At 40.2% G+C, this 16505-nt stretch overlaps 2 protein-coding genes across 4 annotated transcripts in view; one reads left to right on the top strand and one right to left on the bottom strand.

Moving 5' to 3' along the window:
• LOC134344414 (protein DBF4 homolog A-like) overlaps positions 1-13750 on the bottom strand; it is a 72494-nt gene extending 58744 nt beyond the window's left edge. For 2 of the 3 annotated variants that reach the window (XM_063044155.1, XM_063044157.1), the window contains exons 1-2: positions 13570-13750; positions 2897-2979 (exon numbers count right to left, since the gene is read on the bottom strand). In XM_063044155.1, the coding sequence (XP_062900225.1) occupies positions 2897-2930 (34 nt within the window). In that variant the 5' untranslated portion in view covers positions 2931-2979; positions 13570-13750. Of the gene's footprint in view, positions 1-2896; positions 2980-12784; positions 12889-13569 lie in introns of those variants that run through there. The other variant, XM_063044156.1, reaches the window with a different exon arrangement.
• Positions 13751-13951: 201 nt separating this feature from the next.
• LOC134344415 (probable mitochondrial glutathione transporter SLC25A40) overlaps positions 13952-16505 on the top strand; it is a 44119-nt gene continuing 41565 nt past the window's right edge. Inside the window, exon 1 of the mRNA XM_063044158.1 lies at positions 13952-14266. The gene's annotated coding sequence lies outside the window, so the exon portion shown is untranslated. The remainder of the gene's footprint in view (positions 14267-16505) is intronic.

Genomic DNA, 16505 nt, shown 5'->3' with positions numbered 1-16505 from the left:
AATTCTAAAAGATTTGTAAAAGTAGATACTAAGAAATTATTTCCTCTGCTGAAGCAACCAAAAAGGAGGAATAATTTTAAAACCAGAAGGAAGTCAGTTATTCACTTTTCTTCTGCACAGTGCAAGAAAACTGCAACTCTCCCAGGAACACATGATTATTAGGTCAACTAGTACTGAGCGAGGATGTTCTTGGGGAACATTAGCATGATTTGTATTGAACTTAGAAATGAGAAATGAATGATATCTTTGATGTGATTATACTACAAGCCCTCCTTAATATTCAGCAGGAATTAGAGGAGTGGACATTTTGGGAATTTTATATGGGTGTAGGATTAATTAAGCTCTCGGTTATCCCCAGTTATATCAAGGTTCCATTCCTTTAAACTGTTTGCAGCCCAAAGAGTTTGTACACTAAAAATGCAACCACAAACCTAATTCCCATCTGGCAGATGTCTGGAATCCTGCAACAACTGACAAGTCTATACTGCCAGAATCCCAAATGTTCATTCATATATACTGGAAGACAGACAGGATTTATTTGCATTTGGATAGGCAAATGCTGAGTAGGGATAATAATCTTAGTTTAGTCTTTTTAGAAATTATAATTCCTACTGCATTGTTTACTAGGGATAGTCACCATGAATCCCATTTATCCTAATCTTCCGGATTAGCCCACTATGAGGGTCCTTGTCAAATACATCACTAAAATCCACAGAATCAATAGCTACTGCCCTACCCTCACCAATCATCTTTGTCATCTCTTCAAAAGTCTCCAGTTTGTAAGACATAACCATCCCCACACAGACGTGCTGACTATCCTAAAATGTGACTAAATCCTATCCCTGAAATTCATCTTATTCCCAATGCAACATGATTATATAGAATTCATGATCAAGGAAGATCATAGAATATTATAGAAAAACATAGTTGCAAACTGACAGAGATGAGAGATTAGCTTTATTTGTCACATATACATCAAAACATATGGCAAGATGCGTCATTCACATTAAGTCAAATCAGCCAAGACTGCTGAGCAGTCCACAAGTGCCACCATGCTTCTGGCACTAACAGAGCATGCCTATAACTCACTAATTCTTAACTGAATGTCTTTAGAGTGTGGGAGGAAACCGAAACACCTGGAGGAAACACATGTAGTCACGGGGAAAACATACAAACTCCTTACAGACCAGCAACAGGAACCAAAGCACAATCTTACAACTCACAATGTACAGCAACTGCGCTAATTGCTACACTACCGTGCCACCCATTTATTATTTGTTGACTATCCAAATGCAAATCAATCCTGTCTCCCTTCCAGTAATGTTTACATTTGAATAAGCATTTGAGAGAAGCCAGTTTATTACTGATGTTTTGATAAAGGAAGACAGTGATTTCTCCTAAGAATCTTTGAAACCATTTTTACATGGACAACATTCAGACTAGAATGTTAGGGTACCATTCTGAGTTGAAAATGAGTAAACTTGCCAATAAACAAATCAATCAATGAAGTTAGCTTCCCACAGGCCATAATTAATCATCTTATTACAATTTTATTGACAACTATATCAAAATTTGACGCTGCCTTTCTGAGACCCCACTCCCTAAAGATGTCCTGGGTACTTTGTAGGCTAGTACCCAAGATGGAGCTGACTAGATTTATAACCTTCTGCAGCTTCTTTCGGTCCTGTGCAGTAGCCTCTCCATACCAGACAGTGATGCAGCCTGTCAGAATGCTCTCCACGGTACAACTATAGAGGTTTTTGAGTGCATTTGTTGACATGTCAAATCTCTTCAAACTCCTAATAAAATATAGCCACTGTCTTGCCTTCTTTATAACTACGTTGATATGTTGGGACCAGGTTAGATCCTCAGAGATCTTGACACCCAGGAACTTAAAGCTGCTCACTCTCTCCACTTCTGATCCCTCTATGAGGATTGGTATGTGTTCCTTCATCTTACCCTTCCTGAAGTCCACAATCAGCTCTTGCGTCTTACTGACATTGAGTTCCAGGTTGTTGCTGCGGCACCATTCCACTAGTTGGCATATCTCACTCCTGTACATCCTCTCATCACCATCTGAGATTCTACTAACAATGGTTTTGTCAGCAAATTTATAGATGGTATTTGAGCTATGCCTAGCCACACAGTCATGTGTATATAGAGAGTAGAGCAGCGCCAGTGTTAATCGTCAGCGAGGAGGATATGTTATCACCAATCCGCACAGACTGTAGTCTTCCGGTTAGGAAGTCGAGAATCCAATTGCAGAGGGAAGTACAGAGGCCCAGGTTCTGCAACTTCTCAATCAGGATTATGGAAATGACAGTATTAACTGCTGAGCAGTCAATGAACAGCATCCTGACATAGGTGTTTGTATTGTCCAGGTGCTATTCCACACCCTCACTTCAGGAAGTCTGATCAGCTAGCTATACTTCTACTCCGAGTATAGGCAGAGAATGAAGACAGCAGCACCAGCAGTGAGGACCCAGAAGGTATGGACAAGGGAAGCATAAGGGTGCCAACAGGACTATTTTGAATTGGTGGACTGGACTGTATTCAGGGATTCATCTTCGAACCTGGATGAGTACGCTGCAGTTGTTAGATGATATACAGTTGATGTTTCAGGCTGAGACTGATGGATGGAGATTGTCTATATTTAATTAAATGCTGTTTAGTGTGAATCAGTGTCATGGATTTACCTATACATGGATTTTAACTTTATATCTTTGTGAACTGCTAAATGAAAGACTTTACATTAAGACACATTCAGGACGGTTGTGTGTTATTAATAGCACTGCCACAATGTTTCCTTTCCACTTAGCTAGCTTCCCAAAAATACAATATCAAAATATTGCACATTTGAAAGATTATGATACCCAGCCAAGAATATACTACTTACCATGTGATAGTAATCTGTTAGTGCGAGGTTTCATTTTCAAGAAAAATCACATTCTTCCTACACCATTTCTGTTCTTGAAGTATCTGATGAGGATTAACCAGATAACAAATTAACAACTACTTGATATATTATTCATGCAATTAACTAAGGATCCCTTAACATCAACATATAATACATCAGATATTTCTTTAATAATGACCACAAAAAGCATCCTATTAAGCAGAGGTTAATTCCAGTCTTGTTCTAAACACAAAATGAAATTTGAAGCAAAGTAGTACTAATTTTTAGCCTTTTTTAAAAAACAATTAAGTGGCAGAACTGGGATTTTAGCTCAGAAATTCACCATCTCTTCCTTTTTATCAGACGCTTGCTCATCCAATAAGCTCCATCCATTATTTTACTTTGCAGATTATCAATATTCCATATAGAAAAACCTTTCACTATTTAATAAATTTATAGATTTTTTTTGTGTTCTTGCTATTCAGTCTTTAACTTGCCTAAAAAAACAAATACCGTTTTAATTCACTATTTTCCACAGTATTAAGCACGTATGTAAAGCCTTCTTTTGTCCTTGAACCTCATGAGACAGAAACCCCAGGATCACGTTTTGTCAACTATTAAAGTATATGCTCTAGGTTTTAAACAGCTGACACTATGCAGCATCTGGGGCTTGGTGTTATACTTTAGGAGGTTTTTCTACTTCTTCATGTGCCTTGCACGTTACACGCTTGGGCGATCATGGCTCTCCCCATCGAACAATCCCTCGCAACGTCAATGACATCTCGCACAATTAGATCTGTTAGTTCTTTCACAGTGTCTATATATTTTCTTCTATGCCTTCTTCTTCCACGTTTCCCAGGCATATAGCCTTGTAATGTAAGGCATTCAATTTCTCCCTTTCTGATGACATGGCCCAGGAATTTAAGTTTCCTCTCGTTTATTGTTCTCATTAAAGATTTAATGCTCTCATTTAAGAGGTTACCAGGCAAAAAAAAAAATGTGCAAGCGAGTAGATCAGACTGAGGTCATCTTTCTCTCTAAAAAGTATTCAATTCTGAATCCCAATGCGTGAAAATGGGATCCTCTGGTGAATGCGGCCAGAGCCAAGGCCACAACACCACTCATGGCTCAGTCATTTACAGAAGGTGAAGAAATGTTGAGTAAGCAATAGTTTTAAGGCAAGTGTTCCCTACAATTGACCAAGGACCCCTACAATTAACCGAGGGGTCTGTGGACCCCAGGTTAAGAACAGATATTTCTGCAATTACATACAAAACTTCTGTTACAGAATCAAGGATATCAACAAGCTGCAGCAGAGCATTCTAGGAGAGAGTTAAAAAAAAATCAGAGTATATGCTTCACATTGATAACAAGGACAAGCTGAAAAACGAAAGAGCTTCTGCAGATAGATTTTGAGTACCACCCACATGCTTTTTAACTGAATCACCACAACAGTGAAAGATGGCTTTTGAATTTTCCTTTTGTCCTTGGGTTCTTCATTTAACATCGACATTGCCTCCAAAGAAAAGAGCAAGATGATGGGGTATTCTGAGGAGACAACACCCTCAACTGCGCACTGTTAATGACTCCTCAATTGAAGCCGAAACGTCTGCAAGCATTTTCCCAAGCTTGGTGACCAAACAAACTTCTAAATAGCCAATCTGAGCTAGCAATATTCCATTTCAAAATATGCAGATATAGATTCCCCATATGGTATATCTCACTTATGGTTCTTTACGCCGCTGGTGTTTAGAGCAGCAATGAAGGTCCTGTATCTCTGTCTTTCCATACAGTGGCACACAAATATAGGATTCTTTATTGCAGTTCCTGTAACAATTCTTTTTTGATCAGTCAAGGTTGTTAGCCTGAGTTGAACCTCCAAATCTAGAGGATCGATGAACCACTCTTAGTCTGGACTCTACCTTTCAACCTGTTTGGTATGGGTGATCCTACCAAGAGCCAAAGCACAAGGCGCTGTCTCCAGCCAACAAGCCTCCAATCCCTATAACAAGGTTGAGGTCTGCTTGGAGGGGTGGTACTTCTGAAGGTAAACTGAGAGCACTTCCTGTGTCAATACATGATACAAAAGGTAGACAGGGTAGCCCAAAAGGCTTGTAAGAAGCTGCCCTTAATAATAACAAGAGTACGTTAAAATTGGATAAAATTCTTGTACAACCACAGCTTGAGTATTATGTACTAGACAGATTTTAGAGACCTTGAATGATGTTGGAAGGAGTAGAAAATTAGGAAAGTGAGGAAAGACTGGATGGGTAAGGGTTGTCTTTTCTGGAAAAGGGAAGGTCAAAGGGAAACAATATAAAATCTTAATGAGCCTAGACTGAATCGGTTGTGGACTACAGGAGGAATGGAGACAGGCTAACCCTTATTGACATCAATGAATCTGGAGCTGAAATAGTAAACAGCTTTAACTTCCTCGGCATACACATTACCGAGGATCTCACGTGGTCTGTACATACCAGCTATATGGTGAGAAAAGCACAACAGCGCCTCTTTCACCTCAGACAGTTGAAGAAGTTTGGCATGAGTCCCCAAATCATAAGGACTTTCTACAGGGGCACAATTGAGAGCATCTTGCCTGGTATGAGAACTGCACTTCCCTCAATCGCAGGCCTCTGCAGAGAGTGGTGCGGACAGCCCAGCTCATCTGTAGATGTAACCTTCCCACTATGCAGGACATTTACAGAGACAGGTATGTAAAAAGGGCCCAGAGGATCATGGGGGACCCCAGTCACCCCAACCACAAACTGTTCCAGCTGCTACCATCGGGAAATAGTACCGCAACGTTAAAGCCAGGACCAACAGGCTCTGGGACAGCTTCTTCCACCAGGCCATCAGACTGATTAATTCATGCTGATAAAATTGTATTTCTATGCTATATTGATGGTCCTGTTGCACATACTATGCATTTCAAATTACTATAAATTGCACATTTAGACGGAGACATAATGCAAAGATTTTTACTCCTCATGTATGTGAAGGATATAAGTAAAGTCAATTCAATTCAATTAATAAGAACAACCTATAGCCCTTAACTGAGGGAACACGAGGAAACAATTTTAAAGTTATTCGTAGAAAAATAAGAGAAAATGAATCCAGATGAAAGCAGGACCTTGGAACTCACTGCCTGAAAGGATACAAAGGCAGAAACACATTTATAAAGTACTTGGATAAACATTTGAAAAGCCATGTGCTGGGGCTCATGTTGAAAAACGGATTAGATAGGGTCGCTGTCTTTTAAACCAGTATGGCTATCATCGACCCAATGACTTTCTTCTATGTCAAAACCCTTCTATGATATGGGAAATAAGGTGACCAATCGATCCTGCATCTACCAGATTCTTAACTACCCCCTACATGGCCTAGCAAACTACTATTGCAGCAATCTAGCCTCTGTTCAGTATTCCAACAACCTTCTCAGGGCAGCTGAACCTATAATAAGTGCAGTTTGCCCATGATGACCAAAGCCCAAAAGTCTATTTTTAAACTTTCTGAATTTGTAATTTGCTAGAGTACAATGTCTGCACAGGGCCATGATACAGATTAAAAATTCACTAACAGACAATTAGATTGGGTGAATGTAGTCACACCCCTATTTATTTTTCAGATCAAATCAATGTTTAAAAATAAATTTGCAGAGCTCAGGGACAGAAAAAAAGCAAATCTCATCACATTCTGATGTTTATTTGTCACCCCAACCATGCAAGTATCAACCAGTCACAAAGTAAACAGATCTATTATGCTGTAAGTTCAAAGTAAATTTAATACCACATACTAACTTGAGATTCATTTTCTTGCAGGCATTTGCAGGGTGGAAAAAGAAATACTGTAGAATTAACAAAAACTATACATGAACAGACAAAGACAATCAACATGCAAAAGACAAACTGTGCAAATAAAAAATCAATAATACCGAAAACATGAGCTGTAAAGAATCTTTGAAAATCAGTCAGTAGGTCATAGAATCAGTTCAGAGTAGTTGATAATTGAAGTTATCAAAACTAGTTTAGGAGCCTGATAGTTTTAGGGTAATAACTGTTCCTGAACCTGGTGACATGGAACCTAAGGCTTCTCTGCTTCCTGCATGAAGGCAGTAGCGAGAGAAGGTGTGGCCTGGACGGTGGGATAATGAATGCTACTTTATTCGCGGCAGCGCTCCATGTATATATATTCCCTGATGAGAAGGGCTTTGCTTATGATGGACTGAGCTATGCCCACCACTTTTTGTAGCTTTTTCAATTTCTGGGCTTTGGTGGTCCCATACCAGGCCACGATGCCACTTGTTACGATGCTCTCCACTGTGCACTTATTATTTTAGATTAGATTAGATTCAACTTTATTGTCATTGTGCTGAGTACAGATACAAAGCCAATGAAATGCAGTTAGCATCTGACCAGAAATGCAAAGACCAGCGTTATTTACAAAACAACTGCAAATAAAAAGTAAGTGCTACAGCACACAAATATAGAAGTACTGAGACTGTACAATTATGGGTGCAATACTGCTTAGCGCTGTGATGTGAGGTTCAGCAGGGTCACAGCCTCAGGGAAGAAGCTCTTTCCCTGTGCCTGCTGGTTAGGGTGAGATGCATCCTTGATAATGCTTTTTGCCCTGCCTAGGCAGCATTTATGGTAGATGTTCTCAATGGTGGGTAATTGGGTGCCGATAATCTGCTAGGCAGTTTTCACCACATGCTGGAGTGCTTTGCGGTCCGATATGGGACAATTGCCATACCACACTGAGATGCAGTTGGCGAGTATGCTCTCAATGGTACAGCGGTAAAAGTCCATCAGTATCCTGGGACAGAGGTGAGCTTTCTTGATGTTCCACAGGAAGTAAAGGTGTTGTTGCGCCTTTTTGATCAGGATGGAGGATTTCAGGGACCAGGTGAGGTCCTCGGAAATGAGGACACCAAGGGATTTGAAGCTTGATACACGCTCCACTACAGCTCTGTTGATATAGATGGGGCCGTGAGTGTGGCTCCTAGCATGCCTTAAGTCCACAATGATCTCCTTGGTCTTCTGGGTGTTAAGGGTCAGGTTGCTGTCAGCACACCACGCAGCCAGGTGCTGTACCTTGTCCCTGTAGGCCATCTCGTCATCCCCTCTGATCAGGCCAACCACCGTGGTGTCGTCTGCGAACTCGATTATGGAGTTGGAACCATGTACAGGAACTCAGTCATAGGTTAAAAGGGAGTACAGAAGAGGGTTCAGCACACAGCCTTGAGGCACGCCGGTGTTCAGGACGAGAGTGGAGGAGGAGAGGTTGTCTAACTTAACTGACTGGGGTCTGTTAGTCAGAAAGTCCAAGGTCCAATTGCAGAGGGATGAGCTGATGCCAAGCTGGCGAAGTTTGGCAATCAGCTTGGAGGGGATCACAGTATTGAATATAGAAGTTTGTCAAATTTTTGGTGACATGCCAAATGTATGCAAACTTTTAAATGCTAGTTCCAGGACAGATACTCTGATATGTTGACGCCAAGCAATTTATTGCTACTGACCCTTGGTTCAGGAAAAATAAGAGTTCATTGTAGGTCGCTATATTAAAGTTAAGTTTAATATGCAAATGCTAACACAAAGAAAATGTATTTGTTGTACAAATTAATGCAAGAATGGTTTATTGGACTGCAAATAAACTTAGAAGACTGAAGGCAAAATTCAGTCTCCATGCAAGTTTCCTAATGCACAAAGAAATTAATTAACAAATTGGCAGGATGGCAGGTATGTAACACTGCACTATATACAGAACAACAGTGTAATGGTGCAACACAGAACCAACAACACAAAAACATAGTTCAAATCCCACCAGAATGCACTGCAAAACCAAATTTAACAATAAACAGTCAATAAAACAAATGTTTTACCAAAACTGCAACTTTTAGGGTAGCAAAAATATGATCCAAAATTCAGGAAGGGATTTGCAATAAACAATGCCTTATTTAAATCACCCACAGCACAAGAAAAAGCTGATAGTAACACTGAAAGTAAGGCAACATACTGGAAAATTCAGAAATAAGATACTAGAAATGTTCATGCAGAATTCAATCTCTTCAGATGACAGGAAATTAAACCACTGCATCAAAATTTGTTATAATCCTACAGACCTGCTCAGGGACTTACAAAGGATTCTTGCCTTTACTAGTAAAAGCATAGATTAAAAACCAGAGAAGTTACAGTATAAAGACAAACATGAGAAAATCTGCAGATGCTGGAAATCCAAGCTACACACAAAATGCTGGAGGAACTCAGCAGGCCAGGCAGCTGAGCTTTTTTCCCAGTCCTAATGAAGGGTCTCAGCCCGAAACGTCACCTATACTCTTTTCCATAGATACTGTCTAGCCCGCTGAGTTCCTCCAGCATTTTGTGTGTGTTACTGTATAAAGTATTAGTTAGGTCACAGCTTGAACGCTATGATTCTGTTATCACACAACAGGCAGGATGTTTCAACACAACAGAGGATGCAAACAACATCTATAAGGATATTTCTAGAAATAACAGACTGGTATTATATCCTTTTGGGCAATTTGATTGAAGGGTGTAAAGTTATTTGAAAATGAGATAGGGTTAAAAAAAATCATTTCCCTTGCAGAAAGGACAATAACTTGGAAACATGGATAAAGGCAGAAGTAGAAGGAAGTTGGGAAACAATTTTATGATCGATGAGGTTTGGACTCTGGATGTTGTTTACGTGGACTTTAGTAAGACATTTGACAAAGTCCCTCATGGTAGGCTGATCTAGAAGATTAAGATGCATGAGATCTACAGTAATGTGGTAGTTTATATTCATAATTGATGAAAGAAAACAGGATAGTGGTGGAAGGATGATATTCTGGTTGGAGGTCCATAACTAGTCGAGTTCTGCAGCAGCCAGTGCTGGAGCCTCTGTTGTTTATGATATATATAAATGACATATTAAAAATGTTTAGATAATACCACTGTCGCTGGCAGAATCTCAGATCGCAATGACGAACAATACAGGAGCGAAATTTGTGAGCTGGTTGAGTCGTGTTCCAACAACCTTGCACTCAATGCCTGCATGACCAATGAATTGATTGTGGACTTCAGGAAGGGAAAGTGAGGAGATCACACCCCAGTCCTCATTGAGGGTTCAGCAGTAGAAGGGGTGAGCAGCTTCAAGCTTCTAGAATTCAATATCACAGAAGATCTATTCTGGTCCCAATACATTGATGCAATCACGAATCACACCAGCAGCTAAACTTCATTGCAAGTCTGAGAAGATTTGTTATGTCACCATGGACTCCAACAAATTTCTACAAATGTACAGTGGAGAGGATTCTGACTAAATGCATCACAGCCTGGTATGCAGGCTCCAATGCACAGGACCAGCAGAGATTGTAGATGGTTGCAGACTCAGCCAGCTCCATTACCTGCACAACCCTCCCCACCACCAAGGACATCTTCAAAAGGTCAAACCTCAAGAAGGCAGCATTCATCATTGATGGCCCTCACCACCTTGGATACCACCTCTTCTCATAACTACCATCAGGAAGTATATAGGAGGCTGAAAACCCACATTCAATATTTTAGGAACAACTTATTTCCCTCTGTCATCAGATTTCTAGTGGTCCATTAACCCACAGACAACACCTCATTATTCTTTTTGGTTTTGCACAATTTATTTATTGTAATTTATAGCAATTTTATGTCTTTCCGCTGTATTGCTGCTGCAACATGACAAATTTCTTGTCATACAAGACAGCATATAAATTAGTTACAGACATGTGTGGAGAAATGGCAAGGTAAATTTAATCCCAGCAAGTGTGTGGTATTACATTTTGGGGAATCAAACGTGAAAGTATCGTTAATGACAGGACTCTGAACAGCAATGATGTACAGAGGGTTCTCACCCACCCCAGCACCCCCGCCATCTGTAGCTCACTGAAAGTGGCCACACAAGTACCGCAGATAGGGTGGTAAAGAAGGCATATGACATTTTGCCTTCATTATGAGTAAGGAAGATGTGCTGCAGCTATATCAAACTTTGGTTAATCTGCACTTAGAGCATCCTGTGTAATTCTCATCACCCATTACAAGAAGGGTGTTGAGGCCTTTGGAAAAAGTGTATAAAAGGTTTACCATGATGATGCCTGGATTAGATGGTATCAGCTATAAAGAGAGAAGCTACAAAGTTGGACAAACTTCAGTTGTTTTCTTGGCATCAACTGGCTGAACAGAGACCTCACAAGTTCATAAAATAGAGTGGACAGCCATAATCCTTCTTCCCATGGTAGAAATGACAACTATAGAGGACAAACATTTAAGGTGATGGGGGGGGGGGTGGAATTTAAAGATGTGCCAGACAAAATTTTTAACACAAAGTGGTAGGGGGTACCTGCAATGGACTGCCAGGGTAGTGGTGGAAGCAGATATGATAGTGGCATTTAAGAGGCTGTTAGATAGACAAATTAATATGCAGGAAATGGAGAAACATGGATCACGTACTAGCAAAAAAGATTTGATTTAAATTGACTTTGTGTTCAGTACATCATGGGTCTGTTCCTGCCCTGTGCTGTTCTATGTTTCACATTCAATGAAATAAGTAGTGCTGGTGTTTGAAGTCACTGTCTGAAAGCAGTATGTAGACAGGGACCTTCACAACATTTGACAAGTACCTGGATAACCTCTAGAAAAGCCATAAACAAGTGCTGGAAAGAGGGAACAACCCAAAAGTCTATTTTTGGATACCATAGACAAGAGAGTTTATTGACCTTCTTGAGTCTGGAAATAGCACTTTTCAACACTCAAGATGACAAGAACTGCCAGAATCTTGTATGTTTAATTTCTTCAAAGTCCCAACAAATTTAGGCCAGTCTCCAAAAAAATGTCTTCTCATAGAATAACACCTTCCCACAAGAATCAATCTAGCATTCCTACTATTTAAGAAGGGGGTGGGGGAGAACAGATCTCAGGACTACTTATCCTTTGATCCCCATTTCCACTGATTTGTTTAGTCAGCAGCTGTTTCTATGGAGGATCAATAACTGTCACTTGCATTTTTCAAGTGGTTTAATGGCCAATTAACAATTAATGTAAAAAAAATTACTTTTTTATATTCCTTTAATATCAGGAAATAACTTGAGGACCAAAATAACACAGCCTGATGTCAAGTAACAAAAAGAAGTTTATTTAGAACCAACCAAAATAGTTCTGCAATGATTGATCAACATTGAAGTTTTGAAATTAAAAACAAATATTGTTTATAAATTAGGTATTCTTATGGCTGTGATAAAAGCTAAAGGAAGAAAATGCAAAGTCTGATCAACTGCTACCTAATCAGAATTTCAGTAAACTAGATTCAAACTCTTGACCTGAAGGAATCAAAAACAAACCATACTCTCAACATTTGGACATGACCATTCAGGAAGAAAATTAAGTAACTTTTTTTCAAAAGCAACAATAGAAATATAGAATTTCCTTCTCCAAAGGACTGTACATACTAAGATAACTGTAGCTTTAAAGCCTGAGAATTATATATTCTGATAAAATAATAGAAAGCACTGCCTCTGCTGCCTGCACCACAGATCTTCCCCGAAACGTTTCATAAAGCATTAGTTAGGATCAGCTTTCTCACAATGACCACTTTCATGTACCACATATATTCGGACATTTTAGACCCTTAATATTTACTAAATTGATAGAAACGTACGTTATTTTAGTTCTCGTGACACGGGTGTCATATGCCCGTATTATCAAAAAAGGTCTTTCTTCCCAGACCTCCTGTCCCTTGATCCTCTCGTATCCCCTTTTGCCCATCACCTGTCCAGCTCTTGGCTCCATCCCTCCCCCTCCTGTCTTCTCCTATCATTTTGGATCTCCCCCTCCCCCTCCAACTTTCAAATCCCTTACTCACTCTTCCTTCAGTTAGTCCTGACGAAGGGTCTCGGCCTGAAACGTCGACTGCACCTCTTCCTACAGATGCTGCCTGGCCTGCTGCATTCACCAGCAACTTTGATGTGTGTTATCTAGATTAATGCCACTTTGTGGATTTAAATTAGAGATTGGAATTATTCTCCTTATTATAGACAATGTAAAGGGAGATTTGTGAAGTGTGCTTTAAGGGTTTCAATAATGACAAATCATTTCCATTGTTTTAAGATTCAGCGACCAGGGTGCATAGATTATCAGTAATTGGCAAATAAGAGGCTGCAAAAGGAAAATTATGTGCTTAAGTGTAAAGTCAGAGTTATACCGTGCGGAAACAGGCCCTTCAGCCCAACTCGTCAATGCCGACCAAGGTAGTCCCGTTTGTCTGCGTTTGCGTCATATCACTCTAACCTTCCCTGTCCATAAGTGTAACCACAGTGATCAACAATAAAGGAAACAATAGAAGAGTCGAGTGTTTTCAGATAATAAGTAAAATGGGGGGGGGGAGAGAATAAATGTGTAGGGTCACGGGAAAGTAAGATCAAACAGTTGGTGGCCCACTGGGCCGAATGTCTCCCTCCAGAGCTATGATCGTTCAAAGAATCCCCCCGGCAACAGCGTGTACCAATAAACATATATTTTAAATCCTCTTGAAAGTGTGAGGAGCTGCGCAAGCGGCGCCACTCCGGCCATTTAAACGCAAGACCGCTTCCCGCTATTTGAAAACCGTCACTGGCCCAAGCCCAAGACAACGGAGCAGGTCAAACTCACCGCGCCATCCACTCACACTTCCCCCTCTTGTTTTCCCGTCGCCCGATGCCACAAGTGCCAGTCTTTCTCTCCCTCCCTCGCCGAGCTAGACCTCGCAGTCCGATCTCCTCTCCCACTTTTTCCCCTTTCTTTTCCTTTTTCCCGCCTCTCGCGCAGATCTCCGTAGTTCAGGTAAAACTAACCGCGATTCGCAGTTTCGACACTGCTTGGGTACGATTTGAATAGTGAACCACCACGGTTTTCTGATGACATTTAGAGAGGGACTCAAAATAGCAAATATTAACCGGATTATTACTAGAATTACCAACGCTTGATAAAAAAGAGTATCCCCATTGCAAGATATAACGAATCTGCTGAATAGCTGCAACTGATGTGAGCAGATGGTGATGAAATCAGCAGGAGCGATGGGAAGGACGGAGTTACGAAGAGAAAAACATCTTGGTTTTACCGTGCTCTTAAAAGAATAAGGCTGCAACTGCGATAATTATGAAATGTGAGCACAGGAGTAATGTGGTAATCAGCACGAGGTGTTGAAGCAGAACAGGAGTTGACAGGACAGCCAGTAGAAGGGAGGGTCCCAGGTCGCTGGCGATGCTCAGCCCTCCTTCCACTAACTGCGTACTTAGCACACGTGCACGCCTCCAATTACCACCATTGAGAGGTCATTAAAAACTCAATCGGTGGCACACGTGAAAGGGTAAGTGTACTTTGACGTTAGAAATTTTCAAAACTTCCGTCAACTCGCGAAACTTCTAGGTCGTTAATTGGATGCAAGTTAAATATCTGACTAAAGAGTCGACCCATGAACGGTTATTGAAACTTTCGATAGCTAGAAGTAGTGCAAAATACTTCCTAATGTTTGCCAGCTGTTTAATTTCTCAATTACATTTAAGATTTTGTAGTATCTTTTTACAAAATTGTTATTTTACTTTAAATGGTGTTTTATTTATAATAGATACCTCATCTCACATCTAACTTTTAAGTTCATCCCTTTTAAGCTCAATGCCTGTTTCATATAATCTAATAAATATATTGAATTTGCTGTGAAGTAGTTTTACATAATTGATGAGTGCATATATCATCTAATTAAAATTTGCTCCCTAACACTGTTAATTGAATGTTATGTTTTAGAGATTATCTGCCTCCACCAATTGACTTTGGATATAACACATATTAAGATTTTATATTTTTATCATATACACTAGCATTATATTATGTGATTATTGTGGATTTTAACTTGGTGTTTGTGGTGTAAGTGGTTTGAACACTTCAATATGACAAATAAAACCGAACTTTATGTAACTTCGTTCAGAACATGTCAGTTATTATAAGTGTACCTTGTAGTCACAGTTCTAATTGAATGTACGCTTTCACTGAGGAACAGAGGGATTATTCTAATTACGGATGATATAATTTGGTATTCAGGTGTTGTGTAATGTTAATAAAGTATATTTTGGAGCCATTTTGGGAATGACTGCGTGATGCGCGATACGCTCACCAGATGTTGTAGACGCGAGGCTGGCAAAACGGCGTGTGTGCTCTGTAGCTCAGGGGATCAGGTGAAGTGGATAATGCCACGAGTATTTTATTTTGAGGGGCGAGTTTAGGGTTACTCCAGCAGCAATGAATGTATGAGGGTGTATTTCCCAATCGAACTGGGGAGAACCTCCTGTTGAGCTATAGGAACATGACTTGTTGGTTAAGTTTTTCTGGATGGTAAATTCCTTGCGTTTGTGGGCTGCTATTGAGGAAGTCCTAGCAAGTTGCCGCAGTTCATCTTGTAAATGAGAGGTGGTTCAGTACAAAGTATCCAGATGCTGAACATCACTTAATAAAATCCAGGGAATACAGAGCGATAAACAGAAATCATGTTTCGTGCTCTGAGGAAAAGTCACCAGCTTGGGTCGATTCCCTTAATGGAGAACACCTGTGTTTGACTTTGCTGCTGCCAGTCGGCACACAGTCCTGGACAGTTTGGGGTCAAGGTCCAGCAGTATAGAATGAAAGATGACTGGTGACCTTTCACTGCTGTTGTGATGTGTCATCATCTTGCACTAGTTCTGCTGTGAGGTCTTGGTTAGATCACTGTCTGGAACCTCACTGCCATAGGTACCCTACCAGGAGCTAAGCACCAGACAACTAAACTCCAGGCGGCATCGCTCTCGCAATCTCAGGATCTCACAAGCTTCTCCATCACGACAAGATGATGATTCTCAGTGAAGAGTGCGGACGATGATGCTGTGGAACTTGCCACACTTGTAGTCAAGCTGTTTTAGTACATTGATGAAATATTGTGGAAAATTGCCTTGATCCATCCTTTTCACTGTCATAGCAATTGGTCACCAGTGCTCAGTGTCTGAGACATCAAGGCAGCTTTTCATCAAGAAACCTGAGTAGATCTGATAACACTGGGAATTAAAAAAAACTCGACTTGAGGCATACCTAGTTTAAAAAAAAACAGAAAATACTGGAAATCCTTAGCAAAACTTGGCAGCTAATTTCTGCTGCCTTGTTTTTTGAGAAATAAAAATCCATGCTGTGGGGATTAGTTTCTTTGATGGGAATACTGCCATTAATTCACCTAAGAGTAACTGAAACACCATAAATTTGTTGGGTAGACGTTCAGAGTTGTGTACATAGTGTAGTACAGATAGGTTCCTATCAGTACAGTCACATTGACTTACTTTTACAATTTATAATAGGACAAATACAACCTTAGAGTTCAACCCTTTAAAAATGTTTATGCTGGAGAAATGGATCTTTCGTTTATCTTTCTCAGCCACTCTTATCTATATGGTGACATTTCTGTGGTGCACAGTTAGAATCCCACCCCAGCTTAAAGAATATTGAAATAATTTTTTTTGATAAAGATAGCAAAAAAGTTTTCATTGGAACTTCTGTGTATCTCTTTCTTGAAAGGAAAGTGGACTCTGACA

This window comes from Mobula hypostoma, chromosome 3, assembly GCF_963921235.1.
Source record: "Mobula hypostoma chromosome 3, sMobHyp1.1, whole genome shotgun sequence".
In the NCBI taxonomy this organism is placed as follows: domain Eukaryota; kingdom Metazoa; phylum Chordata; class Chondrichthyes; order Myliobatiformes; family Myliobatidae; genus Mobula; species Mobula hypostoma.
The sequence above is the reverse complement of the archived record's forward strand: the minus strand, read 5'-3'. Positions and strand labels throughout refer to the sequence as shown.